The sequence below is a fragment of the Nothoprocta perdicaria genome, unplaced genomic scaffold, assembly GCF_003342845.1.
Source record: "Nothoprocta perdicaria isolate Ctin4 unplaced genomic scaffold, notPer1 scaffold_251, whole genome shotgun sequence".
Classification (NCBI taxonomy): domain Eukaryota; kingdom Metazoa; phylum Chordata; class Aves; order Tinamiformes; family Tinamidae; genus Nothoprocta; species Nothoprocta perdicaria.
Window position 1 is genome coordinate 294,119 of NW_020455479.1, and position 19,656 is coordinate 313,774.

The window sequence follows — 19,656 nt, forward strand, 5'->3', positions numbered from 1 at the left end:
GCTGCCCAGGGAGGTTGTGGAGTCTCCTACTCTGGAGGTCTTCAAAACCCGCCTGGATGCCACCCTGTGCCACATGCTGTAGGTGTGCCTGCTTGAGCAGGAAGGTTGGACTAGATGACCTGTAGAGGTCCCTTCCAACCTTAAATATTCTGTGAATCTGTGAAAACCAAAAGGAAAGAAGGGCGTTTCCCCACCTTGACTGCATTTCTGGTTGTGCTTTGACCTGCTGCTGGGCAGCTTGCTGGGGCGGTTGGCACTGGGCTGGCAGGGCGGGCGGCGGGGACGGCTGCGGCGGCGGCTGCTTCGGCGGCTGCTGCTGCTGCTGCTGCTTGTAGCGGGACAGGCTGAAGAAAAGGCCCAGGATGGCCTTCAGATTCCCATTCCTGATTTCTGAAAGGCAAGTTGGAGAAGTCACTCATCAGGCAGAGTTGGTGCTGCTGCCTGCGCCCAGCTCCTTTAGGATACGACAGACTTTCTGCACATCTCAGATGTAGGACAGCTGATTCCCAGTGAGCACCCACCACAAATAAATAATTTCTCCCCTGCAGTGACTGCAGCGGATATCTTGCATTTCTGCTGCATCCTGTCTCTTAATGCTAGTGTGCTTAAATAGATTGTTCCTTTAATTAAAGCCGCCCCAAATAACCAACAAATATACAGTAAATATATTAACAACATCTCAGTGTAAATGGTTTCACAGTTCTAAATTTAYATGAGGAGAAGAAACTGCTCCGTTCTCACACATCATCGTATCGTTTTTCCTATATCAGACTAATGGTTTCCATTAAGAGAACAGAAGTTTTGCAAATAGGAAATTTCATTACTGTGTGGAACTCCTGTATTAAAGCAGATAATTACCTGTTTTAAATCATCACAAGGTAATAAAGAATGGACATAGCCAAGATACCTAAAGGTAGCTTGACAATGAATGCATACAATTTTTAATTCTTAAAATTCCTCCCGTTCTTTTATGTAATATCAAACACACACCAAAAAATAAGAACAAATAAGAACACAGTGRTGAAAAAGCAGGCAAAAAAACCCCACCGAACATGTAATTAACAACTATATCACAACACATGCACATGAAGGCCAGTTGTTGAGCACAACTTTGATAATATGGTGTGATCAAATAATTTATCATGTTTCATTTCCTAAATGTGAAAAGCTGCATAAATAAACAAACCGCTTAATTTTTGCATGTGCTCTAGATAGCACTTATGTCAATAAAACTTACTGTTGCTCCCTGCTTTTCAGGGTCTCTGCATGGATTGGTGCAAGAGGGGGATGAGAAGCACACACGGCAAGACAGTGGCCAAGGAGAGGCCAGCAAATCTTGGGCTCCCTTCTCCAAAATTTGCTCCCCTTTCTCCCTTAACTTCCAGCTTTGGAACAGCTCCTTGTCCTCTGCTACACCCTTCCTTCCTAACCATTGATCTGGTTTTTCTCCTCTCTTAATTTTGCTTTGGCCCACACTCATCTCCTTGATGACTTGCACCTTATATCTCAGCGGTCCAGTTTATTACCCAGACCCAGAACACCCAGTTTCCTTGTGTCAGGGACCTGAGTTTAGTTAGAGAGGATGGCTGATCAAATTAGATGGTAAAATAAAATAGGCAGAAAAGGCAGCAAAAGGGATCTCTCATTCTTCATGTAGGGAACCATAACTATGCAGGGCAATTGTAAGTAAAGTAGCACTTAGTCATAGGTCAAAGCATCACTGAACATTCCCAGAGGCTTAAAAGAGGAAGCTTAACTGCACAAATACTGGCCAGAACTAAAATAAGAAAAATAAAGAAATAAAGAACAACAACAGCCACAACAACAAACCAACCAAGCAAACAAAACGCCATGAATCTACACACTTGAACTCCACAAAATTATGTGCAGTTGGAAACAAGCACTTGCTTTCAGTGGAGAGGTGATTGTAGGCTTTTCCTGCAGGTTTTGAAGTGAGGCATTTCAAGCCATACTTTTAGCACCAGCTCTGTTAGCTTAAAGAGGTAGGTCACCTGGCAGTTAGCCCCTGCACTTTGGACAAAGCGAGTACTTCAACCTCATTAAAGCCAGCCAAGCAGTGTAGTCTGGGTTGCTTCCTGCTCTGGGTCCCCTCTTGTCCATATGTTGGCTTCCAGGTGCACACTGATTTAGGTAAGGATCGACATGTAACCCACTCATTTCAACCTGGAGCCCCAAAAGTCTGATTTTGTCCACTCAAAAGAGCCACTTCTGATGTTTTAGAAGAAAGYGGAATTTGCTTTGAAAAGAATTCCTTGAAATCCAGCAACTGGCAATTTCCATATTTTAATATTTCTATTGCTACTTGTCACACCCACAGCTGTAACTTCTACCTTTATAGGTTGCCAAATATCCTTTCTCCTACGCTGAAAATGCATTGGACTCGGTGGATATCAGACAAATGGGATGAAAAGATAAAGAAAGGAAAGGTCTGTTTGATAGGTTAGATCTTTTCCATAGAGGTGTGCAGCAGCTATCACCAAGGCAGTTGGAGTTTCTATTGCACATTTATGTTCTCCACGATCTTTGAAATCTGCCCAGTGAGGAAATGCTGTGTGAAGGACGAAAAGATTAACAGGAAGGCCACAGCTTCAAGAGTCTAAGAGGTTGCTCTATATGGGAATGAGAAAGAGCATGGGCACAGGCACACAGCTCAGAGGGACAGGCAACAAAAAACAGCAGCAAAAGCAAGAGGACAAAAGAGTTCTCCAGCATCTCCATCATTTTGGCTTCAGTATCTACAAATGGGGAGTTTAAGAAGATTTGAGGATTTAAGATTTGGGTTTGGAGTGCCTTCTGGGCTTCATATTGCTCTGACCAAGGGGCCTGTCTGCAGCCTGTTATGGTCATCAGCAGTGATCAGCACCTGCATACTGAAACAGCATCTTTTTTTTTTTCGTGTAGAAGCACCAACTTCCATGGTTGTGGCACTGCTTATTTTAAGTGGCTTTATGTTCTTCTCACTCTGCTTCCTTCCTCAACATGGTTAAGGAGCGTCTCTAGGAACAGAAATTTAATTTAACRTCAAAATCAAGTGTCAGAAAACTTCATTTTATAAAAAATCTCCTTCACTCCCCTGCTCTTTATTTGTCATTCTTCTCTTTTACTGTCACCAGTTGAGCTGGTAAAAATTCTCCCTTACAGACTCACAATGACAGTGGTTTGCTTTTACTTTCTGTACGGCTAAATATGTTAGTTCCTAGAAAGAGCGAAGTGTGACAGAAAATAAATAAATAAAAAATAAATGGCAGAAGCCATTGGACAGCCTGTGTCCTGCTGAGGCTGGCTTGGCAGTTGGTAGGAGGGCAGTGAGCATTAACCTGGCTGTCCCTTCCCCAGTATCTAGGCTGCACTGCCAGCTTTTCTCATCACATGCTACTTGGCTTGGATTTTGCTTCGTATTGAGATGGGTAAATAATGTGAAATCTTCTTCACAAGACTTACAGACACAGAACAGTGTGCACGATGGGTTCTCCATGCAGTTCATTCACTGTGGCTTTCCTAGAGCGTATTTCATATACATTGTCCATTGTCAGTATGGGAGAGTTTCAGCTAAGACTTGATATCATGATCCGAAAGCATATAGCTTCGGCTTCATAAAGATGAATGGAAGGAATGAAAGAAAGCAAGCAGAAAGCTCACAGAGAACAATAAACTGAATAAAATAAAATGAAAATTAAATTAAAACCCTAGTGCAGTTTTTTTCAACCTCGTGAAAATCTATCCTGTGAAACAAACCTGGAAGTAGCAATTTCTGAGCACCAGACTGGCTATAAAATGTTATAACAACAGCACTAGCTGCCTTTTATTTGCATTTCCAGAGTGAAAAAAAAAGCATCTCCTATTTATGAATAAAAAAATATGACTCCGTATAAGGGGAATTCTTTCTCCCCACATCCAGCAAATGCAAAGTATTTGAAAGTATTTTTTTGATGAATGTAAGAATGTATATATATTCATAACACTTGTCCTTATAATGCTACCACTTGTCCTTTTCTCCTTTTATTTTTTAAAAGAGAAAGGCCACWTTTTCTTTCTGTGATTGCATAGGAATAGAGACAAAGCAAGACAGGGAGTCGATTTTAGACTATTTAGAAAAATTAAATAAATGTGTTTTTGCCTACACAAAACAATGAGACATCCTCACTGGCCTCTGAATATAGATTTTTTTCCATATATACCAGCTATTCCAATAAAAAGTATTAGCCCATTTTTATATTTTCTCTTTCCTTCTTTGTTTAGGTAAGAGAATTCTTTCAGAGGAAGAAATCGTGGCTTTAAATAGCAGCTGAACAAAACTGCTGTTCCAGCATCCTTAGATGAAAGTGTAGGTGAGAGCTGGTCCTGGGGATTACAGATCTCAGTTTGACCTGTTTATAAGGCAGCAGATGGACGGCTTCTCTATCAGCAGGTACTGCACATCCCGACATATGCCACTTACTGGCATCAAGGAACAGGGTACACCAAATCACCCGGAGTCATGAATGGGTCTTTAAGAAATCCTGATGGTCTTTGTAATCAGCCTATCTAGCTGGAGCTCAGAAATTCTTGTTGTTGTTGTTTTAAATATTGGGATTTTATTGTCTCTTAAATCAAAGAAAAGAGAAACAAAAGCAGCATCTTTTTTAGGTAAGAAGGTAATTAAACAATGAGGAAATAAATAATTGCTCTCTCAAAAGACAGGCAACCCCCAACAGTTCATTTTAAGTGTCTGTCTGCACTCTAATCAATGTGTCAATTACAGAATTTGAATGAAAATTTTCTGACTTAACAGAAATAATCAAGAGTGTCTGAACTCTAATTCAGCTATATGTATGAGTCTGCAGTGCAGATGTTAGCTGTTACCTACCTTTCATATTGAGATGTGGGAAAAAAGAAGTAAACAAGAACAAAAAAAGTTTAAATTATTCCTATTAATTAGAATCTTCCCTTACRTCCATCTTCTGGTTAAAATCACAAGCAGCAATTCAAGTTTCTCATTTAAAATGAAAGTTCAAACAAGTGACTGACTCACCTTCTGCTGACAGCCCCTGTATGTTAATTCCTTTAGCAGCCAGGAAACTCAGGCATGCATCTATGTTTTCAATCTATTGATGAACAAAAAACAAAACAAAACAAAACAAAAAAGACAGAGAGACAAAGAAGAATATGCATTTTAATAAATGTTTAATCTCCCACCGTGTTTTATTGCACTCAGTCTTTGTAYCACATAAAAAGTCCCTTTGCTCATAACACGGAAGCCAAAACACTAGGAAAATACCTAAGTCGCTATGATATTAAAATGATCAAATATTGAACTCATCAGGACTATTATTTGTACTTGTATGAGGCAAGTTAGTTAGTAGTCTTATCAGCAATAATGATCCCTATATATCTTACTAAAGGGTCAAAGATATTATGCCAGGATTTTTGACCTACGGTAAGTACAACAAACGTGAAACCGAAAATAAATGTGGAGGCCACATTTGTTGGAGGAGGCGGACTACCACTTGTCCWCAAGCTGACAGATGGCCAGATTTCCAGCCACCAACGCAGTCTAATATAAGAGCTGTAACTGGAAACCCCACCTGGAATCCAAAACATGTTTAATCGTGAGATTCCCTGCATGGCAGAAATGACAGACTCCTCRCTATGGGGCAACTCTTGCCCTGGCACCATAGAGCTGGTGCAGCTGCACTACGGTGGATGGGGTCATAGAATCATAATGGCTGGAAAGGACCTTCAAGATCGAGTCCAACCATAAGCCCCTCGGATGAGTGGCCTGGAGCCAGGTGGGGTCTGCACAACGTTGCTGAATGGTGATGGCAACACCCRTGATACACAGGCTGGACCCCAACCCCGCTTCACAAGGCCAAGGCCAGAAGCGGTGGACGAGTTAGGCCTGTTTTCCCTATGTCTCAATATCCCAATGGAGACAGGGTGGTAGCTTCATGCGTGCTCTAGCACCAAGATACCTCCAAAGTTTTGCTGTTATATCCATAAGAAACAGAGCTGCCGGCCTCCCCAGACCAGCGCCAAAGCACAGGTGCCCCGGGATCTTTCCAGCCACAAAACACTAGGAAATTCATTAGTCTGTAGCCACACACAGGCCCTCTCCATCATCAGTGCTGCTGAGCACTTTTCACCTTTGTCACGGTAATCAGTAAGAGATTTAAATGCCTCTCCATGTTCCAACATCTTGCAGACATTGATTTATTAACTCCCCAAACGCCGCTGCCAAGCACTACCCCCGTTTACAGAGGTAGGCCTGGCTCCACGCCGGCCGCTGCAAAACTCCATTTCCTTCTTGTGAGCGTGGAGRGATCAGCAAGGCCCATGGGCTCTGCTTGCCTGCACCAGTTCCCTTCCCCGGTGCTCAATAACCCTTTCGAGTTCCCAACACGTCGCTTTTATTGAGGCAATCAGTGACTTGGCTGAAAAGCCAAAGTTCACCATTGCAAGAATAAACACTGAAGGAAAAGCASCGGTCTCCTACCTGCTCCTAGCACCTGCACTTAGAGGTGTGCAGTCCCCTGCCCCAAATGAATTCCCAGTTTTGCACAACTCCRAGGAATCTGCTTTCATTAATATTTATGTAGCAACACCTGTGATACCAGGAGTCATGCGGCAGAATGATAGGAATAAGGGTAATTAGTTCATTTTTAAGAAAGACTAGGAGTTTCCAAAGGAAAAAGGAAGAAATCGGGACAAATTCAGGAAGAAAATAAAATGCAAAGCACAGGTTTATGACTGAGCTTCTTAAAACCTGGAGTTGGCAGAAATTCAAATTTCATATGATGGTGTCCTACACGAAAATCATTYGTGCTTGCCCTCCAGTTCCACACAAGCGAGGTTGCTGGCTCAGTCTCAGCTTAGCAAAGACCTTCTGCTCGGGTCCTGCAATGACTCTAGACACCAAGTGCAGCTGCGTCCTTGAAGCCACATTATTCAGCAGCAAGTTCTCACTGCGAGCCCTTTCTGGGCCGAGTCCACATATTGTTCGAGCCCTTCAGGCAGATGTGAAGCGACTGCAGATTTGCCAAAGGGGAGCGTGTGTTTGCTTTTCCACCGTGAGCTGTGACTGCTTTTTGGCTGACAATTYGGATTTCTCATTTCCTCTGCCAGCAAGGCTGAACACGGCAGAGGCAAAGCAGGAAAGATGGCAGTTCCTTYCTACCCAAAAGAGGGGGAAATTGTGTGAAGAGAGAAAAAATGCAGCGGCACATATCTGCAGTGATCATCTTACTGAAGCGCGTTACAGACTGTGCRGAACTGAGCAATTCCTTGCAACACACGCACCTCGAAAGCATCCAAAAAAACGCAGTGTTGAAACACTGCATATAAAGTGTTTGCAGTATAAATGTCAAAGCACAGTGTCAGTTTTACACCACGCAAGGCAGTTGTTTGCTCTGAAATATCCTTGAACTAAACAACAGGCTCTAAGCCCCGCGGGGCCTGTGCCCCAACAGCAGCTCTTCCCTCCCCATTGGAGCCGATGGGTTTTAGAACTCAAAAGGGCTCTACAAAGGCAGGGGGGCGATTGGAAGGGACAGGTAATCCTCCCTCTGTGCTTTTAATTTACTCCTTAAGACAATAAAAATGAGTTTATTTGGGGTCCCCCTCCACACGCAGTGTATAAGCTCTGGTGTTGTACTTGCTACACACRATATTTTAAGGAAACGCACGTACATGTTTCAAGCCGTGGAAGCAGTAGGTATTTTTGTTGCATGAGTCTAAGCACCGATCTCTTTGCAGRAAAGTAGGATTAGGAGCCAGGGAGCATCTATATCTCTTTGTATTCCCTGATTTCTAGGTGCTTTTTGAAGGTGGAGAAGCAGCAGGATTCCTACCAGACCTACAAGCTCCTCACTCCCTCCTTGCTTTGGCACATGTGGAACTTTTACACATACCAATCTAACCACTTTGCCCTATCCCTATATACTGATCAAAACACATTTATTTAATTCTTATTTCACTGTTGCTTTCCCAGCCCCATTAGTCCCTGCTCTCAGAAGGACCTTACGGTAATTGTGTATTTCTGGCAACACCAGTGCAATGAGCAAGGCAGACTCGGCTTCTATTCCGATCAGTGCTAAAAGGAAAAGGAGCTGGGAAACGTGCCCTGACCTGCACCAGCTGTGTAGGGCACATCAAAACCAAAGCAAAGGCCAAAATCCCCGCAGAAACATCCCTGCTCCTCATCGCGCAAATAGGAACCCAGGCGTGGGCACCGATGTGTGTTGAATATCGGCTATATTTGACAGAGATTGGAAAGTGGAAACCAGCTAAAAGCAAAGCCGTACGTCAGCGCAGCCAAGGCAAGCAGAGCAGGGCAAATTATAACTCCTTGGGATGCAGCCAGGCGTTGTTCTCGAGGAAAAAAATCAAAATTGAACTTATTGCTGTAGGTGCCCTCGCTTAGGAACCACAGGAAGCATCTGATTAGTCTCCTTACTGCAAGAAATGTCATTGTTAGAGGCAAGATCTCAACCCCCAACTTTCACAATGATTTTACAGCTGYGTTTTTATGAGCTTCTCCAGAAAAATGACCACTTACACTGAAACCAGCACTTTCCGTCTGACCTAAGACTCCTGTCCAGGAGATTRGTTTCCAAAGAAGAAAAATAAAGATTGATTTCATGCAACTGTAAAAAAAGATTACAAACCCTTATTACAGTGGAGTCCACATACAACCTAGAAGCCAGGAACGAGTGTAGTGCAAGCAGTTCTCAGCAAGCTGTTTCATAAGGCAAAATGTACTTTTTTTGTCTCTGTTTTCTGCTCAAGRTCCTATATTTAACGTTTTTACTTCATAAAGTTTAGAAAGAGCCTTTAAATGTTGGAACAGTGCATTGATAACTCTCATAAATCCTGTGCCTTGGAGGAGAGGGTAATGTTTTTCCCCTCAAATTAAGTTTATTATTCATTTGCATGATTTCCTAAATATTAAAGCAGTATTATAAATTCTCTTTTCCTCTGAAGTACTAATTCAGTACTAATACTTGTACTAATTGTACTAATTGTACTAATTGTACTAATGTACTAATTGTACTAATTCAACTGCTTTGCTTAAAATACACCTTTGTTAACATGTATCCTGATCAAAATGTACTTATTTTTTAAGAAGTAGTATGTTGCTACCAGTGTTCACATGCCACCCCCAGCTATCTGGATAAAAAATGTATTGTATATTCAATTTCAGGATATTGATAGAGCTTGGTGGCTATTTCAGAACTCCAGGATGGTCCTAGCTCTATATGGACCTATGATTCTATGATTCATAGGACCTAGGTCCTGACTCATTACAAATAACATGTTCAAACTTCAGTTTGCAGCAGTAATTCAGAAGTTAAGGAAACCCCCAGAGCAGAGAAACTCCCCATTTTGTYACACGGGTTAACTCAGTAGAAAGCTTTGTACTAAATACCACTGTGCTCTGTTTTCTTATTACACGAACAATTACAAAAATAAAGCAATTATGCAGAGACATGTTTTAAATGACACAAATGAACTACAGTTTGGCCTCACAATGAATGAAACTTTGTATTTTATATATATATAAATACATATACACATATATATATTTATATATCTCTTCCAATACTCAGGCACAATAAAGGAAGGCAAAGACACCATCCAATTTCCCATTTTTCCCATGTACTTCTGCGGCATACCCCTATTTCCTTTATGCARTAGTTCTGTTTCACGCATTTAATCTCCATGAGGTTAGAAACTTAGGTGTGCAAAAAGTGATAATGCAGCTTAATCGAAAAGTGAGCTTATTGAACACAGGCTCTTGATACAGCTTTACAGCAAAGCTCCATGTCCCTGGTTTCCTTAATAGCTGCTTTTAAAAACAGATCCCTGTTGTTCCTTGTGGAGCCTTGCTCTTTCTGACTCAGGTGCCGTCTGAATTTCGGGACATGGTACAGGGTGAAAGGAACCCCCAAGCAGACACAACGTCCTGCTTCTCCATCCCTGCAGGCAGTACCCTTAGGGTTCCTTGCTCCTGGTGTTAGGCAGATATCTCTTAGCTTTAGGGATGCTTTATGATGCATTAAGGCATGAGGATGGACATGCTGGTCTCTCCCGGTCATGTCTAGCTCTGTTTATCACGTTATTTCCTGCACAGGACGATGGGCTATGGTCTTATTTAGACTGCAAACTCTGCAAAGGAGAAGTCCATCATCCTACAGTGCCTGCCTCACCGATAATAATATATAAAAAGTAGGTAGAATAGCCTAAAAACAGTCTGAATACCTGGGAAAAAAAAGGGGGGGGGGAAAGAAAGAGACAGTAAGATGAATCTTAACAAAAAGACACAGAAAAAAAGAAATATAAGTCTACACTGCCCAGTGGGTCATCTCTACCATAAATCATGCTTTTCTAAGTGACAACATGCAGAAGCCAAACTGTGACATTTATTACAGAGCAGTGGATGGAAAGAGCGTCTTAGGAGACCTCTGGTAGAGGGCTGAGGCATCAGCTTCATGGGAAAACGTGTTTTTTAGGCTCACCCAGGAGGAGGTTTTAAGGCAAATGCAGTCCCAGGCATTGCTAAGGTGGCCGCCCGGCCGCAGCCAGAAGATGCCCTGTTACACTAAGGACATTAAAATGCTAAAGCTGCCCTGACAGCAAAGATACAGGCCAACTAATGCAGGGCAGGGTTGGGGAAGAAAGGCTTAACAGAAGACGCAAAAATTCCCTTTACTCTGTTTCTCAGAGCAACCTTGGAGAAGTTTTACTCGAAAATACCTGACTATTTTTAACTGTTGGTATGCATTCCCAAAAATCCCGCACCAGGAATTTGCAGAGGGGGAAGAAAACAAAAATGCTTGCGATGCTTTTGATCTTTGGTGCCGAGCTCTTTGCCTGAATTAGCAGCACATTCCCTGCCCTGGCAGAAATGGGCGGCCCGGCGGCCGGGCCTCGGCTCCCATTAATCTGGGGGGGCAGGAACAGCCTCTGCCTTTTTACTGCAGCCAGCCATGGCAACGTTGGGACAACAGTGGATGTGTAAAAAAGAGGCTGTTTGGAGGAGCAGGTTTGAGTGGATGCCAGTTCTCCAAGAAGAAAGCCAGAGCAAGGGTGAAGCAGGAGGCCTGGTCATGCTGCTGGAGCCCAGCTGCTATTTTTAACCCCTACAACCAGTTCATTCTCAAAGGGAAAGGCGGCAAGTGGGTTGTAGCAGTGATAAATATGACTGTGAGTAACATGGGGGTGTATGTTTAGCAGTAACCAGGAAACATCTGGAAACAGCAAGCCTAGGAGTCAACTGAAGGCCGCCACGGTGTGCCCAGGACGTCCTCCCGTGCTGGATGAACAGCAGCTCCAGTGCAGCTGCAGGGCAACTTAGGAGACAGAAAGGGCAGTTTTCAAAACTAGCAATGATAATTTCTGTGATAAAAGTGCAAGAAGCAAAGAATACTTAAACTTCATTCTCATTCTCCTAATGGATATTACACAGAGTCCGCTCCATGGTTGATGTGGGTAGTTGCTCCTCACACTATCCCTGCCAAGCCTCGTTTATCCTTCCTCATCTCTACACTTCAAGTATGGGTCATACCACAGCAGCATTCGTGCTGAGGCCTTTTTTTCATATGATGGTGTCCTACACGAAAATCATTTGTGGCCTTTTTAGGCCTATTCCTCCCCCAGATCACAGACACGTAGCAGGAGGTGSAGCTGGCAAGGGTCGCACCAAGGATGGAAGTGAACAACCAGCTTTAACACTTAATTGAAACACTTAATTGCTGCTCACTGTAAAACAGAGGCCCTACCAGGCTGTAGAATTTTTATACAATCTGCACTTTGACTTGGGTGCCCAGAATACACTCTAGAACATTTCCAGAAAACAAGAAAATGGTCGAATAATAAAATAAAATACAGCTGCCATCACTGGAATAAGGTTTCTTTGCAAATGAAGTGAACATATAAAAAYCAATGGCCTTGGTTTCCAGTTTTATAAAGTTCTTGGGAAGAAATGTGGAGTCTGGCCCATGCTGCTATAAGGGATTCTTTATATTTGCGAGATAGATGATCAGTAGAAGAAAAGGCTGAACAGTATTTTACCAGTAAGGCTTAATATCTGCATCAGAAAGGGAGAATTCTTGAAAAACTTTCAGGTGAACCCACAAAAAAGATACATATGTCCTCTTTGTCCTAGATGGTTCCATCACGCACAGATACATATATTCACGTAAAGTGATCGCTTTTAAAAAATAACAAAAAACAACCACAAAGACCACATAAGAACCACAGTTATTTCCTACTCTATTTATAGGAGAGAATTGTGGTCTTGGTTGAGCCTRCATTCCTTCCTGTTTCTCCAATTTCTCGTCTTGGATGCCCCATAACTTCCCCAGGCTGAGCCTGCAGAGAGCAGAGAGTCTCCTTTATCCACCTACAGACCTGCCCATCTTTTTTTCCCTTCACCATTGACAGGTTTGCTGTCCACTCCACTTCTCCAACTTYGACACTTCACATTTTAGTTCTCTCTAGAGTTCTGCAAAACTTCAACCTTTTTTTTCCCCCAACTTTGAAAAAAAATCAACTTTCTTTTCTCCTTCCTCTTTACTCATACTTTTTCCTAAACATATCCAGATGTYCCTTATCTCTTTCCTCTGCCACATTCAGTATTTCTTGGCTTTGTGCTCCAAGTGGAAGGAAAACCCTACCCTTCCTATATGACACACCGGTTTTGGCTTCTTCCACCCCCTGCAACAKTGGCAGCTCCAGCAGTGATCAGCTGCCCTCTGTGTCTACCAACACATCCTTATATTAGCAARTATCTCCCCTCTTCTTTGCCTTCAAGGCTATGCTTTAAAAATCACTTCARCATTTTATAAATGTAAGTGATAAGAACTTATGCTTATTTACAACTATCTTAYTCCAAAAATGGCTAGAAGAGGAAAGTGGTTTTGTTTCAGCCTCCTTTATGCACTTTTCAAGAAGTGAGCCAATATTTTCTTATGCTTCATTCTACACAGCAAAGGGCAATTGTGGTAACAGGCTCCACATTTTCTTGGCTGCAGAACCTRTACTCCATACTACTACATCCTCAGTTCACCACAGGATTTAATGTGTGCCAGCTGGAACTGATCATCACAATTATAGGCTTTTGTTCAGAGAAGTACCTACACTACAGAAACGTAGAGGACTGAAGGGTTTGCGGTTGAACTTGATGATCYTGAAGGTCTTTTCCAACTATAATGATTCTATGAAATAAACAAACAAAACAAAACAAAAACTAGGCAGTGATATATTAAAATGCATCAAAATGCAAAGGATGCAGACTGCCAAACCTAAACCTACAACGTGACTTACGTTCTTTTCCTGAAGTGCAGGAAACTTGGAGAAGACTCATCTCAAACACGGTGAGCACCCACGTGCCCACCACCTTTGCCAGCACTTTGTGAAGCCTCTCAAGGTCTCACCTCAGCTCTGACAGCCTGTGTGCTTGAGCAAAGCAAGCTCCAAGCAAAACCCTTGGTGGGACCACCATGGGGAAGCACTTTGACGAAGGCCCTAAGCTCAGGACTAGGGTGACACAGAGCAGCCAGCTTTACTCACCCTGCCCTCTTCAATGAGCAGCCAGAATAAATGTAAAGCCCTCCCAACACTTCACAATTCCTGATATAGCACATGCCTTCTGATGCTTTTATAACCAGATCTGACTTCTATAAACAGCCTACAGTGTGGCATCTGCCTGTATAAAACAGAGTAGCTCTGTTCCTTCCTGGAGAAAAATGACTTACTCTGAACTTTCAGCTACCGTATTAGGGAAGTTGTCCAGTCCTGAACGAAATTCAGCTCTTAATGATACATTCGTAGAACATTAATAGTAATTGCCAACATTTTCTCAGTTATTTATACTGTACACAGACAGCTGCCGTGGTTACAACAAGAATAGCAAGCAATCTCTTCAAAGCAGTAAAATGTAGCAGCGATAAACCTGCGTAGATGCCTTGCTTTGTAAGGAGTGCAGAAGATAAAGGAGATAGATAAACTAAAGGACATAGGTAACTCCCAAGAGATAAACAAAAAGCCAAAGCAGAAGAGCAGAGCCCAGTGCAGTTGCTGGCTTATGATGACAAACTCTCATCAAATCTGGAATCCTTTACATCAGTAAAGGATACATCAGTAGCCATAACCCAGACCTGGGGATGGGGGTAACTGGGAGAAGATGTAAAGATGTAAAAACAAAAGACACCAGAATAGCTCCACATACATAAAAGATATCAAAATATCCACAAAGGAATACGTGAGATTCCTCAGTTTCTTCCTACTTATGTTCTCAGTGAAGTTCTMTCTATAGTCTTATCTTCATCAATACTCATAGCAGAGATACTCTTAACGTATGACGTGCTTTTATTTTTACAACACTATGTTTTTTTTCTTCTGTTTCAAATATTACATTACCAAAAAGATACATTACAAAATAGCTAGTAAAGATACTATACAAAAGAGCTTATTTTTCAAATTAAATCAGTCAAAAAGGAGATAAAGAATTAAAACAAATCTTGAAGCCTGCAAATTGGATTGTGTGTGTGGAGGGGTTATTATTAGTAGTTATTTCGCAAGTTTGGGCCATTTCTTGTCATTATTTTCAAAAAATAAAGGGATCTTAAAACATTTTTAAAATATATACCCAATTCTGCTTTTGCAATGCTATTGTCGAGACAAAGAAGCAGCACTTTAGTTTTATATGTTCTGTTTAACTAGGCGATATTTCAGAAAAATAAAATATCAAGGTAAGAGCAGGTGCCATTGTAAACACATGATTAAATGATAAGGCCTAATTCAACTCTTGTGGAATACAAGGGGGCAAGAAATACCATGTTAATGTTCTGTGGCAAATTATACCTTTGCCTTCACGGGTGTGAGAAACTCCTCTGAAAGTTGTTTCTAACAATCTCACTTAGACATTTAAGTCACACATTTTAAATGTTCAACCACCCCCACGCAGAAAACAGACCACTTGAATACTTACCATTTGAGATCTATTTTTGGGGCAGCCATTGATGTCTTCAATCTTTTCGTTTGCTGCAAAGCAAAGATAAAAAGTAAAGCAAAGTCTATCCCAAGGACATTTATGCCAGTTATTTCCAGAGCACTTGCTGCTAGTTAAAGAAGGGGGTTTCAGGCTGGGGTTGTCCAATGAAAGCGAGTGTGGGAAACACYGAGACCCATCACGAAGAGCAGCTGGACTTTTCGCGTGGGCCAGGCCTCCAGAGACAGCTGGAGCCAGCAGACAACTGCTCTGACATCTTGTACAGGGTCGGGCAACTCCTTTATACTACAAAATACATAAATAAATGAATAAAACTTTGGAAACTGCATCACTCCGGAGCAGGAAAGCATGCACTACATATGCATTGATGCTTGCACGTCATCCTGATTTGCCTGTAGAGTGAACAGAGTTTTTAAACGGAGGCAGGAAAAATGGGAATAAAGCTGATTTAAGCACACACTGTGAGATTTCTCTTCAGGCTCCGTACTGATGGCTCACCTGTAACACAATTTGTGGAAAAAATAGTGGGGTTCAATCTTTAAAGACCCAAGTGGAAGCAGCAGACTGAGCCTGAACTTGCTTGGTTTCACCCTGAAATAACATTTGCGTACTAGCCTGAACAAGCAGTTACAATCAAACTTGTTTTATTTCACTGCARTCACTTCTTTGATCAGTTGAGCAGATTTACACGCTGTCGATTCTTTTGTTTTAAGACCTGTTTTCTTCCTGCCACGTAATCTCCAGGCAACAATCAGAGCTCTGTCTAATTTTCTGTCATTTTTCGGTTGGGAATATCAAATTTGGGACAGTTTCCCAATAGCAGTCATAATGTTAAGCACAGAAGGAGTAAAACTCCTTTATTCCTGCCTGGCATTCCTCCCTTGATATATTAAGGTGTCACAGTACTTCCTTATGCCACTGTATGGCATTAAGAACTGATGTTAAACTGAAAAAGACATTAGAAGACGTTAGAGATCAGTCAGAACCARCTCTCTAATTTCACTTCATATTTGGTCACACAGAAATGTGATTTCCTACCTCTTGTTTTCCAAATCTCTGCCTCCARTTTTTTTACTTATTCTTCCTCAGATTTGCATCATGCAATATCTTTGTTTATAAATTAAAATTTGCAGCAATTTCAAAAAGTGATAGCRTATTAGTTTGATAAAGCCTTATTGCTATCCATTTGCCCTGGTCATAACTAATACTTGAAAGGAGTCTAATCAAGGTTAAGACTGAAGTTTGGAGACAGTTTCTCTCATCCTCTTTCCTAAGCCAGACAGAACAAACAAGACAAAGTCTGTAATAAAAGTAATAGTAAATAGATATAGTGCTTTCATTGACAGTATTTTATTAAAGCAGAGAAAAAAAAATCCAACTAGCCTGGGTTACAGTATGTGTTAGCATCAATCCTGAGTTTGAAAACTGAAGAATCTAACATGAAACAGACTGATAATTCGATATTACCAAAACCAGATGATGCACTGATCCAGGATAATTGAATGTATTAATTTAGATACAACTACTATGTTTCTGGGAGATTACTAAGGCATGCATTTATATCCTTGTAAATATATATCCTGTATAAATTTTGTGGTAAAAAAAAGAAAAGAAACAGAATGTTACTAACACATTTTTAATTGACTTGCAAAAAGAATGAACTGTTATCACATAACACACACTTCCATACTAGCCCATATCTAGCGGTTTTAAGGCAGAGCCTCTGAAGTCAAATGCAGTAATAGCCATAATACTTGGTTCAACATCTTTTAGATTTGCTTGCTGTTTGGATGCTAGGGTGCAAGAACAACCTACCTGCTATTACTAACTATTCCCTTTCCCTAAATACACATGTATTTCATTTGAGAAAGGTAAGCAGAAATGTCTATTTATTTCCAATCATTTTATCTGCCTCATTATCCACTATATTGAGTGTTCATTAAAAACCACACCTTCATTTTTCATTTTACCCATCTGCTTGGAATTTGAAATAGCAAGATTTCAAGGTGAATTGCAGATGAACACCCTTAAAATTGTATCACTGGCAATGGAACCAGAASCAGTTTTGGTGACTGAATAATCTCCAGATACTCCATCCAGGCAGTGTCTTCATAGCTGCTTTCACACAAAACAAAAAGCACAGCATAAGAAAAAACCCCAAAAGCTCCTGCCCTGCATTTAGAAGCTGCTTTAGTATGCAGTCTTGTTTATCAAAAGAAAAATGTTGGTGTTTTCTAGGCTACGCTTACAGCATCTTCTACGCATGAAAGCTGTCGCCATCTCTTGTCAAGGAGACGCAGCATGCCGAAGGCCCGTCGGACACAAATGACTGCCTTTCCCTGCTAATTTAGAGGTCTGCAATGAGTATGTTTAAATATGAACCTTATTCCACATGGAAAACATCATCTGGCGAGGAAATCTTCTATTTTTAACTTTCGAAAGCTCTGCCTTGCCGACCTAATTAATATTATGAATAAGGTAGCTCGGAGACGGCTATGAAATGCAGTAAAGGATACCTTGGACTATTTCAGAGGGAGTATTTTGAATTGTACAACCATTTTCAGAAGCCAATATTCAAGCAACTATTTTTAAATACTTGATAGAACCATTTTAACTTACTTTGATGGTGCTACTCTTATGCCTTTTCCCACACAGAGGTTTGGCACAACACTGTCGACACGGGGCAGCTGCGTGTAGGCACGAAGGGAGCAAGCCCCTAACCACCCTGGGGGTTTGAAAGCCAAAACCTCTTGTCCTAATTTTATATGTCGGTAGCTACATGGTTAGTCCATAGAAAGCYACTGGGATATATTATAGTTCTACGACACAAAAAGAGGAAAATGGGTTTGATTTATGGCAGACCGGCTCTGCTGGAGTTGGTGGATCTCTTGATTTCCTGCACCTTACACATTTGTACCTTAAACCGAGGAGCAAGCTTTCTTCTCCAGCATCTCCAACACATATAAATATGCACGCACTGATGTCTTGTTCCTTCACTGCTGTCTTCTTAATTTGCATCTCCAATCTGCCGGTCTTGCTCCCAACAATGGTTATCCTAATTCCTATTAGCAGCCTTTCTGCTTCCATCAGTCTCCAGTGGGCCATGCATGTGTTCCGTGGCATCCCAAGTACAAGATGGATGAGCCTCTGAAGGAACTAATGAAGGGTCCAGGCCCAAGGGAGAGGGAGAGAATGTGTAGCTTTGTGTGGGGCCAGTGTGGCAAATTGCTTCATATCTCCGTTACCTAATAATATTAGTGAAAATTAAGGGRAGGCAAGACTTGCAAGACTGAGCTATGTCCGCATCCTTGTGATAAATGATCTTCTTCATTTAAAAATTCATTATGGAAGATTTCCTCGCYTTCACATAAAACCCATATCTTTTACTGTCTTCAAGCTATGCAAAGGGATTTTTTTCACATCCAACTGGAAGTGGGAGGCCATAGCAAGAATAGAGCTGCCTCTTGTCACTGTGAATTATGCTAGAGCAGTCCCAAAACGGGGTAAGAAATAGAGACAGTAAAGGCTAAAAGCAGCCTAGCAGAAAGAAGACCCCTCATCAGTTGCTTTTTAACATGCAGCTATGCAGAATGATATTGCTGTGTCAGCAGATCCTATCAGCAACATCAAATATTTTTCCTGCGATTCTCTGAGAGGCTTTATCAAATTAATTAGCAAAATCTCCGAGGAAAACTTATCTCTATGCAGTTTATTGTGTTTTTCCCCTCGATATTTATATAGCAGACAAAGAAGGTGGGTCTCTAAGTAAGCTGGAGGATACATGGTACAGAAAGAGAAAGTCACTCACCTACAACCTGGATAATTTCAGCTAATAAAACGCCGTCAGTCACATCTTGCTGGAGATCCTTTATTAACCTCTTGTGGCCAGATTTTGCTAGGTAGTGATTAGCCCAGTCGGTATAAATCTGTGAGGAGGAAGAGGAACAAACAAAAAAGCAACTGTTAGCAATCACTGCTAAGAGCCAGAGTTGCAAGCTTTGCTTACATCAGCCTGGCAGGCGCTGAGAAAAGGCGACTGCTTTTTCGCCGCCCGAAACAAGCCGGCACCATTAAAATTCAGGGCATTGTGCAGATCAAGTTTTCAGCTTACTATAGAGCGGGGTTTCCTATTCAGAAATCTGACATCAAAGCTCAGAGAAGACTATAGCAAACTTCCAGAAATGTTTCAGCTCGCACAGCTCGTCAGACACTCAGCCGCACGCTCTGCATCCATAACACGTCGTGGAGCAGTTTACCATTTTTACCTTTTTAAGGTTTATTTTGCACTTTCCCTTTCCTACACCTGCCATCGAGAAGCTTCAGAGAGGCTTCTCCAGGAAAAAGATGCTTCTGGGCCAGATGAAGCAAAACAGAAGTTGCACTTTGAGGAATATCGCAATATTATGTACCTTACGCCACTACCTAGCAAGCCCTCCAAGGGCTTGAAGCCTCCCCTCGCTGGCGAGCACCACTTTGCCGTTTCCAACAGGCCTGGAGAACTGATTTTGGTCTGTCAGGCAAGCCTGAATTACCGGCATTTCCTCCCAAAAGCTAGTGAGCTGCAAACAAAGCCGACAAAGCGGCCGCGTCCCAATCCGGCCTCGGTTCACGGCGGCAGCGAGCGCCGCTCCGCGCGCCCGGCGCGA

The 19,656-nt window shown here is 41.9% G+C and overlaps 1 protein-coding gene across 1 annotated transcript in view; it reads right to left on the bottom strand.

Moving 5' to 3' along the window:
* NAV2 (neuron navigator 2) overlaps window positions 1-19,656 on the bottom strand; it is a 169,161-nt gene that overhangs the window by 109,742 nt on the left and 39,763 nt on the right. Inside the window, exons 3-6 of the mRNA XM_026040221.1 lie at window positions 18,819-18,936; window positions 14,990-15,042; window positions 5,033-5,105; window positions 195-390 (exon numbers count right to left, since the gene is read on the bottom strand). Coding sequence (XP_025896006.1) covers window positions 195-390; window positions 5,033-5,105; window positions 14,990-15,042; window positions 18,819-18,936 — 440 coding nt within the window. The remainder of the gene's footprint in view (window positions 1-194; window positions 391-5,032; window positions 5,106-14,989; window positions 15,043-18,818; window positions 18,937-19,656) is intronic.